Source organism: Lonchura striata, chromosome 5 (genome assembly GCF_046129695.1).
Source record: "Lonchura striata isolate bLonStr1 chromosome 5, bLonStr1.mat, whole genome shotgun sequence".
Lineage (NCBI taxonomy): Eukaryota > Metazoa > Chordata > Aves > Passeriformes > Estrildidae > Lonchura > Lonchura striata.
Genome location: NC_134607.1, coordinates 45,381,373 through 45,400,118, shown reverse-complemented (window position 1 = coordinate 45,400,118; position 18,746 = coordinate 45,381,373). Strand labels below are relative to the sequence as shown.

The 18,746-nt window shown below is 36.8% G+C and overlaps 1 protein-coding gene across 1 annotated transcript in view; it reads right to left on the bottom strand.

The window, feature by feature from the left end:
• Positions 1-18,746, bottom strand: part of LGR5 (leucine rich repeat containing G protein-coupled receptor 5) — a 90,818-nt gene that overhangs the window by 29,354 nt on the left and 42,718 nt on the right. The window contains exons 3-4 of the mRNA XM_031507895.2: positions 9,815-9,886; positions 8,173-8,244 (exon numbers count right to left, since the gene is read on the bottom strand). Of these exons, the coding sequence (XP_031363755.2) occupies positions 8,173-8,244; positions 9,815-9,886 (144 nt within the window). The remainder of the gene's footprint in view (positions 1-8,172; positions 8,245-9,814; positions 9,887-18,746) is intronic.

The window sequence follows — 18,746 nt, the reverse complement described above, 5'->3', positions numbered from 1 at the left end:
ATACTGTAGGTAATGCACACTGATGTATAAAGGACTGATCAAAATCACCCTTTTCAGCCAATAGTTTTACATGTGTTGATCAAAGTTTTGGCACTTTCAGAACTAAACCCATTAACTCAAAACATGACCCTATTTATAACTGAAAAATATATGTAGATAACATGTGGTGAGTTTGAAAGCTGCTATTATATTCCAGAGAGAGCTAATTTAGGGAAACAGAAAAACTTGGATCTCTTCTAATAGGCAGCATGTAAATAAAGCAGCCACTATGAAATTCACCATGAGCTCACTTAAAATGTCTAAATTTTCAAAGCAAATGCTTGAGCTATGTGCACTGTAACCCACTAGTGTTTCCTGTGACACACTGTGAATTCTGTAACCATGTGCACAAATGATGAAAATATATTGTCCATACAGAATGAAAACCTCATTTACTGATACAGACAAAGACAGTTGTTTGAAAAAGATTTGATTTGCATTTTTAATCAATTTAATATGAATGGATGCTAAGTTTCATGCTAGTGGTAGGTTTCTAAAAGAATATATTTATATATTTTTTTTTTCCCTCAAAAACAGCTACAACCTGGGTATATCTCACAACCAAGAAATTCCTTAATATCTTGTTGGACCACCTTGCCCATTCACTCAGGTTTAAATCAAATGCTTGATAGGAGATCAGGAAGGATTTCTCCCAAGCCATTTTTCCCTCTGAAATGAACAGTTATTACATGCCTCATCTTGAATGGATGAGGGCCAGAACACAATGAAAGGTCTGGAAAAGAGGGAAGCTACACAGAAGTCAACGATAAAATGTTTCTTTTGATGTTTAAGTTTAAAGTAGGAGCGGTTAGACCAATGGAAAAGGGACTGTACCTAAGAGGTAGGGGAGGCAGAGGAGCACAGGAGGACTAATTTTGAGCATGGTGGATTAAAGCAGGTGGCACTTCTCCCTCTCGTATGACTTTCCTCTTCTCCTGACTCAGCTCTGTTATGCAGGGAGCCTTGGTCAAGTTTCCCCATGAAGTACTGAGCAATGATGGACAGGGATTGTGGACAAGGCCTGTCTGGGGAGGGCATAAAGGCCAGGAGAGGGTCACTTGCAGCCCAGTATCTTTGTTAGTGTGTCAGCACACAAACTCTCTGAAGGGTTTGCTCACAGGATTGACTGAAGTTTCATTTAAGTAATGGCAAGTGACATCTAAACTAGCTTTAAAAAGTGGATGTAATAAAAATAGAGCTGGCTGTTGTAAGACATGTTTTTCAAACCTGATCTTTTAAGCAGGATATCCCCTTCAGTCCACAGGGGAAAATGCTAGGACTATTGTAAAAAGCTTAATTACAACACAACAATCCAGCAGTTCTCACATCTCAGTTTTACAGGACTGGTACAAAGAACCTTGCATGGCAACAAGAAGACCAGAAAAGACAAATCATGTCACAGTTTAGGAGCATTTGTTTCTGTCCCACTGCTCAGTTTTACTTGAGGAGTTTTCTGCAGCCCTGGGAGTTTCTCAATCCATAGTGTTTCTCTTCACATTCAGATGTGCTGTTTAGGGGTATTGGAAAATCTGCATTCAAGATGATGGATTCTATCATGCTGCATACAGACATGAAGCCACATGCAATACTGTATTTATACAAATGTTGGCTCTGATACTGGGTACTTTCAATCCCTACAACTGGGAAAAAGTGGGGGCTAGCAGCTGTTGGGAACCTGGCTGCAGACCCAGATTATGACCCCACAGATAGACAGGCATGTTTGATGTGTCTGGAGTACCCTCAAGTCCTCAGCCACATGGTTCGGAGTGACCTGTCCTAGCCTCCCAGGCAAGGTGTCACCTGCTGGGGACAGTCCTGGGGCCATGTGATCTACCAGATGAACCCCAGGAATACATTCCCCAGTTCAGGGGAATGTTCTTTGGGATGGGTCAAAAATGTGCCAAGGACCCTGTTAAGAGTGCAGCTGGATGGGCAGCCATGGCCAGGGGCTGGGAGGGCTCTGAAGCATGGCCTGCTCTGCTCAGCCCCAGGACCTGACTGGAAATCTGCTGTAATCCCCTGCACTGCCAAACACTCCAACAGCAGCTTCTTGCCTCCCACATACCCATGGCTTCAGCCATGTAGGATGATTTCTGTCTAGGAGTTCTGAGGTTGAGAAATTTGTCTGCCTTAGAGATGTGATAAACCCCCCCCCTCTTCTGAGATTGCTCATGAGCCAGGAAAGAGTTGGATTCCTGGTACCTTCTATTGAATTAAAGAAAACATCACCAGGTGGCCTGGAACTAGTGATCTAATACAGTGTCTTTGCACCCCACTTTGAGAGCAACTGACTGTTGAGCTGGAGGCTGCACATTAAAATAAAACAGCAGCGAATGCACTTTAGGTAACCTTGCACCTCTGCCTTCCTTTTCTTGGTTATCAATCCAGAAAATGTCTGTGACTGAGAGGGGTGGTCTGATCCTGTACTACTGCTTGATGCTTTAGTCACTCTTCTGTTGCCCAGTGCCCTGGGGCTGTAGCAGCCCAGATGGTGAAGGTGTGCAATAAACCAAGGAAACTGCAACAGTGAGTTTTGAGACATCTTTGTGTATGTGTAGACATCTGCATGGGTACAAACAACCTCAATTTCAAATGTGGGACATTCCTCCTCTGCGAGTTTGTGGGTACCTGTTGAGGTACCAGCTTTCTCAAGAAGGATAATACCTTCTGTAGCCTTCATTATCATGGGGTGTGACATGGAAAACCACAACTAAGGCTCCTGTCTTTTCATGAAAACAGTTCTCTGGAGAGAATGCACCTTCATCAAAGTTGTTTGGTCTTTCAACTAAAAATCAGGATTATTAACAGTAGCATCAAAGTGAAAAATTATTGTTTAAATTTAACATTCCTGGGATGAAAAAAGTGCTGCTTTTTAATTTTAAGCCTGAACTGGAAGAGTTACAGAACTATGTGCCCTCAGTCTTCCAGTGCTTTTTCAGGCTAAGTATGGAAACTTCTCTTGAAATGTTTAATACTTGGGAGAGTAGGGAGACAATGACAAATCCATTTGCTAACCTGTTCCAGACAGGCAACTACTGAGAACATCTCAGATAAATTCTAGATAATACTTTGTGTAAAACTTGGTGTCACCATCAGGTGGTCTATAAATACTGAAATACCTTATAAATAAAATATAAGAAATCTACAAATTATGTTGGAAAATTCTAAAAAAAAAAAAATTAATTTATGCTACTTTGCTGTTACTTGTAAAGTCCAATTAATTTGCTTCACTAAATTGGAGCTTTGCAGGTTGTTAAGGGAGAAAAGATAGTTTATTTTTTCCATCTGTCAACTGTTTTAAGTGCTTTGTGGTCTATATTGTATTCTTCCCTATTTTGCACTATGAAAGCAGAAGTCCTTTAAATTTCACAGGAATGAGAGCAAATCTTACACTAAATAATGCTTGCTTTGAAATGTTCTTCCAGACTGGTGGGGCATGGGCAATGAGATAGCACCTGACCTGTTCTTAATTTTGACTATTTGTGTCTGACAATGTGGCAGGAAGAGATGCTTAATTAACGATATCTAAACAAGAAAATAAATGGAATGGAAATTTTATCTATAGTAGTCACTACAAAGGGTTGTGTTACAATAATCCAAATAAAAGAACAGCAGAAGCTTTTCTTTTCCATTGGCAATGCCAATTACCCATTCCTCCTTTACTTAGCAACATTTGAAAATGGAGGTCTGCAGCTTTTCTGTGGCTAGTAATATCAAATATATATTAACATGTTTGGGGAAAAAAGTAAAAAAATATTATTGATATGTCATTGCCATCTTTTGATCAATCCCTGCTTGTTCAAAAATACTGAAGTTATATGTCAATTCTGTTATATAAAGGGAGTAATTAAAAATAAGATGATTGTACTAGAGAAACAAAGATGCCTATTTAAACAAATACCTGCATTAAATGAAAAAAAAGTTTGACAGAAAAAAACTTATAAAACATACCAATATAGATATGTAAGAAGTTTTTGAACTATACATATGTATTAAAAATCACTAAGTTTTCTTGATTTAAACACAGAATTTCCTGCTTATAGCCTACTTATAGTCTGTTCTAAAGAAATACATTTGCTCAAGGTGACTAATAGGGATGAGTATTCAAATGCCTCTTCGAACTCTGCTGCCAAGTACTAAGTTGTGACACATGAGTGGCTGTGTGTTCCTCCCTTTCAATCAAAGTACCTGCACACTCTTGTTCTTGACAGAAATAAATGCCATTTCAATTGTTAGGACTAGCAATCTGGATAATTTGTGTTCACACTATATTTCAGAGGAAAATTATAGCCTATACAATAATACAGATGCCCTTCTGCTCAAAACCACATCTCAAAATCAGCATGTGCTTGTTACTTCCTTGATCCACCTGCCACATAGGGAACTAGAGACATACGCAAATATTGCCCAAGCTCTGGAAGCTGAACTCATTTATTAATCAAAGCAGCACATCAGCTCAGTGGTTTTTGACTACTGAGCTACAATGACTTTTATAAAATTGGAGAATATTTTAATATTGTTCAGTTGTATTTTTTTGCCTCAGTGACAGAAAAAAATTGTCATTCATTTTTTCAGGTATTCTCATTGATTTTTCTGTTCTAGAGGTAAGTCAAGCCTTAAGAAATTTATGAGTATTTGTCACTCAAACTTGTCATACCATTCTACATACTGGTAATAATACAACTTGGACAATAAAGTGGAAGAAATTGTTGCTTGTTCCTGCAACACATCAACTCTTATTCTTTGTACCACAGGACATTTAACATTGAATAATGATTCTATCAATATTGACACCTATACTGTCATTTTTTCAGCCTGGAACTGGATAATAGGGAGAACATTTTAAAAATACCCTGGATGCAAAAGTTTGTGACGAATTTGCATTATGAGTGCATGTGGAATATTAATGTGTGCGTATGTACATATTGTGCACAATTAAACATGGATATGTCTATAAAAAGGATTTTAACATAATACTCTTCACATTGATTAAGGTATCAAGGTAGTTGCTATGGCTTACCCCTTTGCATGACTGCCTTTCTTGAGGAAAAACCACAAAAGGAAGAGGTTTGAGTCCCATCACCAGCTTTTCCCCCCCCCCACATATATGCTAACTAAAGCAAAGGGTTAATGAGGCTTTGAAAAATCATGCCACCTGCAGACCTAAGCATAATAAATAGAAGAAGTTGTTATCTTACAGAAACTGCTTTTGAGAAGGCTTTTAACCTCTTAATTACACTCTTGAAAAGACTCCTGCTATTTCAAAGGCTTCAAGAAATAATTCCTATTGTAAATCAGAAACCAATGCAAAACAACCTTGTGAACAGAAAATTCCTAGACTATATGAAACAAGAAATTGAATCTGTGCATACCTTTATCTGGCAGGCACAACCCCTTTTAAGCAAACAAAGGAATAATAGTTTTCTTTTCCTCAAAGAGGTCTCTTTTGCCAGTGATCGTTTTTCAGGTGATAGTAGTTTTTCTGTACAAAACCGTATCATTCCATCTTGGGTCTGCTAGGCAGCTGTCTAAAGCTTTCTACTGACCATTCCTATTCTCCCTCTGTTTTAATTCAGTCCTTTAAATAGACTGCACAAATTCCAGTTTACTTCTTCAACTTTTTCACCCAAGGAAAAAAACATTTGCAACAAACCCTGAGTGAGACTCTAATTTTGTTTAGCAACTGTATTGAAAATTCAACAATCTCTTTCAGAGTAACAAAGGAACTCTTGTTGGCTTGGCTTATCATGTTTTGGTCCAGAATGTGTATAGAGTGATGTGATCTCAGCAAGATTTTTTTGTTTGTTTAGCAGAAACAAAACCTAATATAGTCACTAGACCAGAATTTTCTCATGACTTTTTCAAAGATCAAAGGAAAGAACTGTAACCTCAAAAGTATATGGCTGAGATATTTCTGTCTGTGTCTGGTCAATAAAGAAAAAAGGCACTGACCAAATAACAATTATAAGGTAATTAATTCTTAGGGCTGTTTCACCTTTAGAAACCTTAACAAACGCTTTGTATATTAAGGAGGCAAATGTAGTTCAAGACAGGCATAAGAACATGGGAGCTATTACAGTGTAATGTGAGTCTTTGTAGTATAAATTATACAAAGATTACATTATTTTTCTGAAAATGAACTAATTTCATTAATTCTGGTCTTCAGATTTTGGCTGAACAAAATGTATATAAAATATATTAACGTTCTAGTGGAACTTCTTTACTTACACAAAAAAAAATAATTCTTCAACACAGCACATTTCTCAACCAACACAACTCTAACCAGATTGGTAAAGATGCTCATTCTATCCTTGCCAATGTTAGACTTTTACCTGTGATGCTGGTGATCAGCACACATAGTAGCAGCATTTCTTGTGAAAGCTATTTGAACTTCTAGATTGAATTCTCTATTTGGATGTTGTAAAATTTAAGGAAAATAATTTCACTTGAGAGTAATTCTGTGACAATATAAGGTGGTCAACTAAAGCATAGAGAAGAGTAATTTGACATTTTCCTCTGAACAAAGAAATGCTTTTCTGTTTTCAATCATCTAGCTATTTCATGTTGCTGATTCAAAATCAGTAGCTCCTCTAGAAAATTTTGTGATTTTTTTTTTTGTATCAGGCAACAATACAATTTTGTGGGTAGTTGAGAAACTAACTCAGTTTACTGCATCCTCTGTTTAGACAGCAAAAACATCTTTGTGGTTTCAAAAAATGAACTGCAAGTGTAGCAGAAGAAACTCTTGCTGCCGAAGTGCCTGAACAAGAACATTGGTAGATGAAGTCCGGTATAGATAGGTGTCAAGAGAGACACTGAGGGAGAATTGCAATAAGAATGAAAATAACAGCTTAGTATTCAGAAAAGGTTAAAAAAGTCACACAAAACAAAGTTTTGAATTAGTAGGAAAGCAAACAAAAACCCATCAATTTTTGCCCTCTATAAACCCATGGTGACAAGCACTTTAAACACTCTGTACAGGGCTTATCTCTCCTTCACTCAACTCAGATCAAATACATGAGAACTGAAAAAGAGTTCAGCAACATGACAAGGATGACAGAGGAATGGAAAACTTCCACGAGAGACAATCCTAACAGATTACATCTGAAAAATTGACTAATGGAGATACAAGAGAGGCATATAAATCTGGTGTATATGAATACTGAACTGCTGCTTCTACTTTGTCCTGATGCTGCAGAGAACATCAAATGTGGTGAAAAAAGTTCCAAGTACATATCAGAAGGTTCCTCACCATGCTACCCAATCAGCAGATATGATGTCCCAAAAAATCATGAGTGTTTCACTGGCTCAAACTGCAATGGTACAAACCCATAGAAGAAAACTCTTTAGCTATCAAAGCCACAATAGACTCAGTGAGTCCCTGAGCACAAATCTCTGGCTGCTGAACAGTTTACCAAAGCAGTATTATACTCTTTGCTGTACCTTCTTGTTTTCCTTTGGCACCTCTTATTGCAGGCTGGATGCTGGGCTAGGTCAGCTACTAGCATGACCTGGTGCAACCATTCTTATAGGGCAGAAGCACATCAAAATAATTTTATTCATACCACCAAGCAGCTAATCTTCACTCTTGGTCTAACAGTTCTGGCAGCAGTTCTGTTAAAACTGAAGCTTGTGGACTGAATCAGCATGGACAGTCAAGAGCTATAAAATACAGAGGCCTGCCTGAAGCACAGAATATAATTAAGTATCTTTCAGTACACACTGGTTCATGAGTTATTAGCATTTACCATAGTGCTTAAAAAGAAAAAAATTACACCAAATGAAAAAAAAAAAAAAAGGAGTAATTTGGGATTCCTTCTCTTCCCTCGAAAAGAATACTAACAAGAAACCATGTTCTTGACAGAAAGCATTGCAGGCCAAGGAGTTTCTTCTCAGATGTTGAACCAGTCTATAATGCTGCAATGAAGCTGCCAGTGACATGAAATTACTGGAATGAAATCAATCACTTTTGATGTTTAATTGACAGTACAATTCTCTTGAATAGCAGCTCAAAGAGAATTAAAAGAAAAGGTTGATTCAGCACATTACAAAGCAATATTAACAGATAATTATTAGGTAATTGCGTATTACTGCTCATGCAAGGTTGCAAATTGATTAATCAGGTGTACTCACAGAGACTGCAGGCTGCGCAGGTTCTGCAGTGCTTCGGTGGGAACCTGGCGTAGCTGGTTATTCTGCAGCATCCTGCATTTTGAGTAGCACAAAAGCCAGAATCACCACAGTAAAGACAATTTCTTTTTACTGCAAATTTCCTTCCATGCTTACTTTCTTTGTACTAGTCCTACTTCAAGATTACAAAGAAAGTTACACAACAGTTCATTCCCTTGCCCCTGTCAAAGGCCCACTCTCTTCAAAGCAAACAAATACCTGTAGCATATTAACTTTGTTAACAGCCAGCCATCAGCTTTGAGCAGGATTTTCAAAGCACCTAAGTAAGTTAAAAGAATAAATCTCATTTGCTTTCAATAGGGCTTAAAACTTCCTAATTGCCTCCAGTGATTCTGAAATTTTCATTCTCATGCACTGATATTGTTCTCCTTCTGAAGTGATTCTATTCTGATAAAGCTGCCAAGGACTGACTCTTGAAATCCTTACTCAGGAAAATGCAACAATGGCAAATTCTTACCTATGTGAGACATTTATGATTTAGTTTGAATAAAATTTTAGGTCTATAAATAGATTTCTAATATTTTTTCAGTGAAATAAATTTTCTCAACCCAAAGGTTGCTAGCAATGACTTTACAAATATTTTTTATCAAATATCACATAGTTTACCTTGCAAAGATTGCAAAATCACTTTCCACTCCTAAAGAGTATTTTCCTCCTTTTGAATATGGTTTCATTCATACTACCTAACACCCTGGTTTGGACCAACTCCTACATATATAAATATTCTATGTAGATAAATCTGAAGTAGCATGTGTTGCTTCAAAAAGAGGCATATTCAATGGGTCATTGTAAATGAAATAATTTCTGGCAGGCCTAAATCTTCTTGGGCCAATAAGAGCTAGAGCTTGCCAACTTAGAAGTAGATGGAGTGGGAATCTCTTCATACTTCTTTTCCTGCTAAGTATTTTTTCAGTAGAGATTTGTGCAGTACAGTAGAATCAGGCCTGGCTTGACACTGCCTAAGAGGCCAGTGTTCTTGCTAATAATAATAGTTTCTATATAATAATACAATTTACATGGGCAAAGATCCCCTCTAGTGTAAACACTGTGACATGTAGCCTGCTAGTATTTTTAGTAAGTATATCTTATTACTCCAAATAATACAATTTTGTAATATTTTATATAATTTATCTAATAGTCATTACATTGCAAATAACAATATATGAAATATGAACTGTTTTAAATTACATTGTGTTGTATACAATAATGTTTTTTCCCCATGTCTTTCAAGAAAAGAAAACCCCCAGTTTTATGTGATAATGAAAAGTTCAGCTGAAATCAGACTTTTGAGATAATTAAAGAAACTATTAATTGAATCAATTTTTACCTTTAATATTGTACAGAGACATCTCCTTGATGAGCAAGATGTTTTTAGAAGGCTATTAATGTTTTCCAACTTTTATTTAGGATACTTTCTATTTGAAAAAACAAAGATTTAATGATGTTCATATGTATCTTCAATTGAATTGTTCAAAATGAGTTGATCAAAATATGTAATTTACATGATCAAAACTTCACTGGTTAATTAGTTCCCTAGAGCATTTAGGAAATCAGAAATATATCAAACAACACGCAGTTTACTTACAGCACTTTAAGACTGAAAAGGCCAGCAAATGCTCCCTTAGGAATGTATGTCAAGCCATTTCCTGCAAGACGTCTGCAAAGTTTGAAAAAGGAAAAGAGTGAATAGCTTTTCTCTTCATGTGGAATTAATTTGGTTGCTAAAAAGTGCAACACAGCTATGTTTGAGCCACTGATGCCAGAGGAAGTAGTTTAAGAGCCTAGTTTTGTCATTAATACACTTTAAAAAATCCCCCAAAATCCCCAAACAAACAAAAACACCCAAACAAAAAAACCCCAAAACAACAACAACAAAAAAGAGAAGTCTGTAACTTCACTGCTGATCCACTGAAAGCTGGACTGCAGAGAAAAAATTCAATTCCATTGCAAATTGGGCTTATGGTTTAGAATGTACATTGAATTATTCATATTCTTCTCAGGGTTTAGAATAATTCCAACTAAAATACAGACACAGTGACAACCATTAGCATCACATGATTTACAGGCATGCACTTTTGGAATTGCACATGTATGATTTCCATGAACATTTCACTCATTTGCACAAATATAAAAATATATCTACAAAGCAATGATTAGAGTTCATTCTGAAATAACTACACATAAAGCTGCTGTACTGGTGGAATAACAGTTTTCTCTGTGAGCAGATGTGTAATAGGTTGGCAAAAAGTGCATTTGTTAAAATTTGTAGGGCTTTTTTCCCCCTACTTCTACTGCACCTTGTTCTCAGATTGCTTGAAGGTATTTTACAGATCTAGGTATGTACACCAAATACCTCTGTAAAGTATATTAGTCTGACCAAAAAAAAAAACCCCAAACCAAAACTGAACTGCATCATTCTGTAAGGCTTGTGTCTAGGACAGAGAGAATCTATTTGATATTAAATAATGGCAGTTCCATGTTCCCCATCAATGCAACTCCAGAGGATCAATTACCCAAAGCCAGGTTGGATGGGGTTTTGAGCAACATGGTATATATCCCTACCCGTGTCAACGGGCTGGAATTAATATATGATAATATAATTAATAAATATATCTGATATAATTAATAAATAATGCCCCTTCCAACCCAACCCACTCTGATCTTGCATTCAGCCTTCTGACATCACAATTCAGCCTGAATTTGCTGTGATATCTGTACCCCACTTGTAAATCTCACTGGTAAGGGGCAACTTCCTAGTAAAGTTACTTTGAGTCAGTAGGGCCCCAGTGTCAGCTGGGGTGGGTTTTGTCAGCTCTTGGCTGACAAAACCCACAAATTTATATGATGTAACCCTCTTTGCAGAACAAGTTAAGCTAAGTGGAATTGTACACCCCATCAGCCAAGATACTGCACACCAGAATTGCAGAGCCCAGCTGATGTGATACCTGAACTGACATTTGATTCAGCCTCTGGCCCCTTAGGAAAGAACATGGGACTAGTTCCAGAAAGCTCTTTAGGTACCAAGCTGCCAGAGAGGAACTTACAGCACTGAAATAGGCACCAGATTTACCAGTACTGTTCATGGAGAAGGATGAGTACTTTTGACTGGAGACTCAAGGATCCAGCACTGACTGGCCCTTAAATGCTGTTTTCTTTTGGGCTGAGTTTTCCCTGAACTAACTACAGGGTCCTGTGCACACCTTGCTTTTAGCCACTGCTTTCATACTGGAAATACAAAGATACATTTGACTATATGTTGGAAAAAAAAAAAAGAAAGAAAAAGGAAACATCTAGATCTTAGCTCCAGAGACTTTTCAGGATTTTTCAGTTAGTGGAATAGGTTCTTTCTTGTACAGATATCCCTGCTGAACTATGTAACCTGTAATGTTGAGCTAGCTCTTTCTGTTACATGAAGGTAATCGTGCTCTGCCATGACAATCGGCATCAGGCAGAGCTGCTGGGCTTGTCTCTCACTGCAGTGTAGTGGAGTCTGATCTCCAGACATCTGAGAACTGGGCACATGCAGCTGAATTCCTGCAGGCAGATGTACAAACCAAACCTGGTTCACTCTTGCTCCAAGATGAGGCACTCACAGGCTCAGATGTGAGGGCCTTTTTTTCAGATGTCTGAAGGCCCTCTGCAAGCTTCAGCTTTCATTCTGAACGCAAATGGGAATTACTTTTGGGTTCTTGGATCAAGCAGGCATCTGCAAGGTTAGGCACAACAGACTGTGCTCCTGAAGTAAATGCCTTTTGTGGATCACTAACCAGTAGAGTTTGGGATCTGTCTTATTCTGAGTTCAGTTCTTGTGATATGATTGTTTAAAAAAAACCTACTTCACCCCTATAGCAGCTTTTTGCTCTGCCATCTTAATTATGTGATTGGACACAATTCTGGACATGAGCTTGGCATGGACCAGAAAGTTATGGGTTTGCAAAACCTTACTGGAAAAAAAAAAAAGGTGCAGGTGGTTGCACTACGACATGAAATAACTCGCGCATTTACTCAAGATGTAAAAGAAGGAAAAGAGGAAGTTTTATTTCTGACCTTCCAATATATAGAATTCTAAAAGTGACAGTGGATTGGAGGGTGAAATTGCCACCTCTCCAACCACACTGGTTAAACTAACAGTCTATCAGTTTTCTTTTTTTACAAAAAATAATGCAAAACAATCATTATTTACATGAACAGTGCATGAGAACTCCAGTAGAAATATGTAAACATCAGAAGGCATAGAAAACTTCTTTTAAAAGAACTTTAAAACTTTTAAAAGAACAGGGCGACATGCAGGTATTGAGATTTTCACTTCAGTTACTGCCGTGTCATATGAAAAACTTGGTAAACAGCAGAGAACTGAACCCACTTGTCTGAAGACTCAAGAGTGTGCTCTTTCAGGCCTCCACCCCTTCTTCACTCACAACTGAGGCAATGCAAACTGCCAAACCAACATGTTAATACCCCCTGTTTGAACTAATACTCTTCATAAAGTGGGCTAGCTGAGAAAATCAGACCTATTTAAGAGGTCCTGGAGAAGGTCTGTGCCAATTACCAAACATGCATCATCTGGCTGTAAAAGCAGGGCTGCGGCAATGTGATGGGACACTGTGCAGCTTTAAAGTTTTACTTCAATGGCTAAATACTCACTTTCCCCAGCTTTGGAGCATCTTTGTGGCTCTCCACAGCAAGCCTAAATGTTTGGCAATTTTGGAAAGTGTACAGCCATGTTCCTGAGCTGTTCTGAGTGGTAGCTATGCAAACTGTTAATCCGAAATGTAATTTTTAATACTTGGGGTTTTTTTTCAGATTCCAACACTTAAAAAAAAAAAAGCTTCTTTTCCTTTTAGATCACAACTTTTTAATTATTAAAAATACCTTGTACAAACAACTTAGATAGATGTAGAAATAACATATTAAACTTTTTGTTAGGCACAACTGCTTATGAGTTTTTTTCAACCTTAGGTCATGCTTGAAGTTCTGCTTTGAATATTTTTCAATTTGAAGAGAGCTCTCACTGATTTTGCAGACGGTACTTAGAACTACCTTATATGATATTCCTCTGATGATGCAGCAGCATATCATGCTCTTCATGCACAGCCTTATGTATTTCAGCATAGGGCTACATCAAATATATCACAAATGCCATGTCTCTCACCAAGCAACCTGACAGTGTCAGAAAAGGCAGACATCTGGCAACAATTTTTTTTTTTTTTTAATGTAATGATGTTGTCTGGCCTTCATTTGCCATGCTAAACCCTTTTCCATGATGCACTTTCCATGATGCATTTTTCTCTGGAACAAGCTCTGCGAAATCACCTATCTATTCCCAAGACATACTGTGAAACCACTTCTGACACAATAGCAGCATCTTCCCAGGACATTAGAATTCCCCAGCACTGCAGTATTTGGTAAAAATCAGAAAAAAATATTCATTTGTATGGTTGTCTAATTCTTCTAGTATTGCTGGATAAAAGTTAGCATATCAGTCCTTTGTGGCATGCCTCAAAGCTCCAGAAATTCAGTTTATTTATTCCTGATAATTTTTAATGTCTTCCTTGCATCATTTTCCTGCTATTACTGTGTTTCTATTCTCAGCCTTGGCATAAGGGAAAAATCATCCCTTTGCTGACATTATAGTATGTATCAGGTGTCTACCAGGGTTCACTCTTCTCCACTTCAGGTAATTTGTTTTCCATTACCTAAGTTACTTCAGGGAAGCTGTGCAGTATTTTACTGAATTTTGGATGTACTTTGGACAGTAATTTTAGTCTGAATGGATAAGTATAATTTTCCCTGAACAAATTAAAATGGACACAATACATGTTTCTATAGATGAGTATTTAGTAATTCAGTCTTAAATATATCACATTTTTTTAATGAAAAAGTAATCAAAAAGGATCCTATTTTTTGCATTATGTTATTTCAGATTTAGATTTTACTTGCACTGCTTTGAATAATCTTTCAAATTAAGGGAGGCTGGAAATGTTTACAGAGAAGAGCCACCACATATGTCCTTCATCACCTGTTACCTGCTACACTTGGAGTCAGGATACTTTTGGCTTAGGCATAGTTTTTATACTACTGCAAGTTTCTTTCTAAAAGATCTAAAATAAATGAGCTGAGAGAAAAGCAAGTGGCCTCCATATTTTTAAATTACAGTAATTTATAAAATACCTTTCAATGCCACTGAGCTGCACTGGCAATCAGTGCTCACTGTTGGAACTGTTGTATGCTGAGGTCATGTTCATGACCCATTGTCAGATCTAAGAAAAGATGTGTCTGGTTCTCCTTTGAATGCTCCCCATCTGTTGACCCCTTTGACAAATTCTAACCTTTCCTGCAGTGTCATAGTTCTGAGAAATGGTGGTCATCCAGTCAAAAGAACATTCCCAGCTCCAAAAATTATCAGAAACGTCTTTCTTATTTTCCTTTGATTGTCTGAAAAGAAAAACTTCATTCATCAGAAAGAAGCAAATCAATATGAGTTGTGAGCAGTCAACTTTACATTTCTAGTACAATAATTTTTCTTTGCAACTCAAACCAGCTTTTTGTGTGGATGTTTTCTGCACCAGGACAAACCTTACCTAGTACCAAGCATCTCTTCTGTAACTGCTGGGATTAACATGAACTTGAAACACTACAAAATCTTCTCTACAGATAAAAAACTGTGGCATTTAATAAACAAAACACATTTCCACTAACTGTAGGAAGAACCTGTGGGAAATCTGACTCAGCTACTTCTCAGTCTGCAGATGACACTGACAGTACAATACTGGTAGTGGCTGCTTGCCTTCTCTGCTTAAGTAAGATCTAGTCCAGCAAATGTTGACCAAGCATCTGTGAAGTGTATTTCCAAATCTAGTAGTATCAAAACTAAAGAAAAGACATGAAAGGGAGGTAACTCTTTCCTTGGGAAAAACATTAATCCATATTCATGCTGTGTTCTAACAGGATTAGCACAATGGAATTTTCTGGGACAACTTGCTTATCAAATACTGCAAGGCATTGAAACATAGGAGAATAGATTACACTGGATCTCAGTGTGACTCAACATATAGTGGGAATAAACAATATAAAAAGAGTTGAGCTTCACTATTACAGTAAAGTGAAAAAGCAGTGAAACTGTTGTATTTCAGAACAGATACAATTAAGTAGAAATTCTTTACGCTCAAATTTCTGATAAATATATTTGAGTCATAGTATTGGCCAGTAAACTCTGATATGAATACCACACTGACCCAATGTTTCTAGACTAATGCCAGTGCATGCCCTTTAATACAGATTAGGTTATATGTCATTGCATCACTTGTGTTGCATTATATTTAATCAGTTCCCATGTAGTGCAATATCCTATCCTGAATGGAATTGTGAATGCAATGTGAAATCATTCCTCAACTGTGCAAAGATACAGAGGGATTTCTACAAGAATAATTCTGAGAACTAGAATCCTTTCTGTATGTCTCTGACTCTGCATTTTATTCTGTTCACTAATTGGTTTGCTGATTTTATTTAAGGAATGAGAACAAAGGCTGCACATGCTTGACAAATCTATCAATCATCACGGATAGGTTTATATCCATGTATCTATCCTGTATCTATATATATGACTAGGTTAATATCAACAGAGTCACAATCCAGTCAATTTTATATGTTTTCTTGGAAAACAGATGTTCTATTCATAATTTACTCCATTATATGCCCCAGCTAACAACCTCTCCAGACAGAAAATTGAAATCACATAGGATAATTTTCTTTTTGTGAATAAAAATTGAAAATTCAGAAGGCCTGAGACAGTGAAAAACCCCAAAAGATGGGACTGTTCTGCTGTGTGTGATACCTTCCTGATTTTCGTGCTAAAACACTAGTATGTAGAAAATTCCATTAAAATGATTGTAATAATGGACTGTGTCTCTTATACCTTGTGTACCGATAAGAAACTCTTGTAATTTGAAACTTGTTTCTTAAAAGGCTGATCTGCCTCCTCCAACTGCCATAATTGTTCTGAATACCTAATAAAGATCCATGGTGAAATATCAGTCTCATTGAAGTCTGGGGAAATATTTGTGCTGACACAAGTAGAAATGGGGCTCTCATTTGTATCCTGCCACAGTATCATATTTGCCAGTAATTTACTTCTCTCTGAGGAGCTGCATCAATAACATTAATATCAATCCTAAATATACAACCCAATTTCTAATGGAGGAAATGGCTATTTGGGGAGAAACAACATGGAAGTATTACAAGAAAACATAAATTTCCAAATCTTTTTCTAGAATAACTTGCTCTGGTACAAAAAATTGCCTTTGTTCGAGGAAGAATTTACCAATCTGGAATCTTGCCTTAATTTTGTTTCCTGTCAAACTTTGTTAAAGGTACACAAGCACACAACTACACATATATTTACTCCACTTATATAAATATATAGCCAATATATAATTTATATATTTTTATTTCTAATTTTCTTCAGCTTGCTTATACATCTACAAATAGGTAACATGAAACATTTGTGCTACTTACATCAGAAAAGCTTTGACAATATGGATATTCATATAACACTTAACCAAAGTCAACTAAAACTTGAGATTAGAGTTTGATTTTACATGTATTAATGATTATTCTCAGGCCAACGCAATAGAAATGTATGAATTAATAGGTGATTAATTACAGTGTTAATAATTCATGGATGATATCAGCACATACTTCAAATGATTTTTAAGAGTTACTTTGCTAGCCTAGGAATTTAAATGTTAGTTTGTATTTTAATTATCTTTTTAATTATCTTTTTATATTTCAATCTGTCATCTTAATTAAAGCTATAAAATTACTGTCATATAAAAGAAATGTGAGTCAAATGATCTATTAAAAATCTGATGCTCAGAGAGATCAAAGAAGAAAATGTAGAAAATATTCTCCTTTCTTTAAATAAGGAGAGAAGAGCGTGCAAGTCATAATTGTGCTGTATGTTACGTTTATTGCTACTTAGAATTTAGTTGGAAATTCAAATATAACACAGTCTGCTCTTGCTTTAGGGCCTAATTGCCTTTTAAAATGCATGCGCCAAATTCTCACAGGGTGTAAATTGGAAAAACTCCAACAGACCTAAAGCAGTTGGAATGAAATCAGTGTGTATTTGATCTTGAACTGGCTTTGATGAAACAGATCATAGATTTCTGTCAGTTAAGAATACGGTTCAAAACATACTGTTTCTTTCTCCAGTTAAAAAAGGCATAGACTCTTTCAGCATCTGGCATGATTGTGATCCAATCACTGCTAAAGACAACTGATCTGTTCCTTTGTGAAGCTGTCCTTAGTCAGCACTGACAACAGTAGGTCCTTCTGCTGAGCAGGTATCCAACCAACTACCTGCCTTCCAATCTCAGCAAGGACAACTGTCAGAAGGGACTCCAGCACTGGCCAGGACATCCCCCACTGATTCCTGCCAGTGGATCCCATGGATACAATCATTAAGAGGCAGCACTTCCATGTTTGAAGAATGTTGTCACCAAATCACAACTCTCAGAACTATCTCAAAATTGTTAAAATTTCTTTCTCAGTATTTAAATGTTACAGCAAGATACAGCAATAAATGGTGGATCATATACACAATATTTCGTAAGCTGGGTCTCCCAGGTGTCATTCATACTTCTGATGCTGGTTTTGGTTTTATCCCAGTAGTGTCAGCATCATCAGAAAAGGGAGGAAATAATAATCATTAATAGCAGGTAGTGGCTGAAGTGTACTGTAGCACCATGCAGTATGATCAAACTGAAAATAATGAAAAATGTGTTACCTGTTTAGTAATTTCAGTGTGATAGGCAAAGAACACAAATTGTGTAGATCCAGGTTTTGAGATTGCTGCTGTTTCCTGAGTGGTTCAATGAGGCAACAGCAATTAATGACTGGAGGAATTACATCTACTCCTCTTTGGAAATTCAGATAAACAGCTTAGAGGGAAGAATTTGCTTCTACTGTGCTTCAGAACCTATTAGATATAAATGTGATGTGGTCTGAATTCCTTACCCATCATCCTAAGCAAGTAAAAAGAATTGACCCATGTAGGTACCAAAAGTTCTCACTGCACTGAAATTAAGCAGTCTACAAAGAGGTTGAACTTCCACTGACAAAAAAAAAAGGAAATTATTTCTTCATACTTGCAACTGCAGTACACACAGAATGTGTAAGACTTAAATTAAAATCCTGCCTGAGGATCTACAGATATATAGCACACTTCACCCTAGTTTAATTAAGTGTAATGTCACTATCTGTATCGATCGCAAAACACAAAAAGCACTTGCAATGACTCTTTTTGATGTTCTAAACTAGTTCCAAATGAATATTGGTGAATAATAAATTACAAGTACCAGAAAGCATTTATAAGCTGCAAGCCAAAACCAAACCTCAACAGACACTCAATAAGAGTAACACAGCAGCACTGACAAGGTTTCTTGGATATCTACCTAAAACATTTATTGCTTCTGCTTGCAAGCATACTTGAATGTTTTCAGTTTTCTTTTATCTTT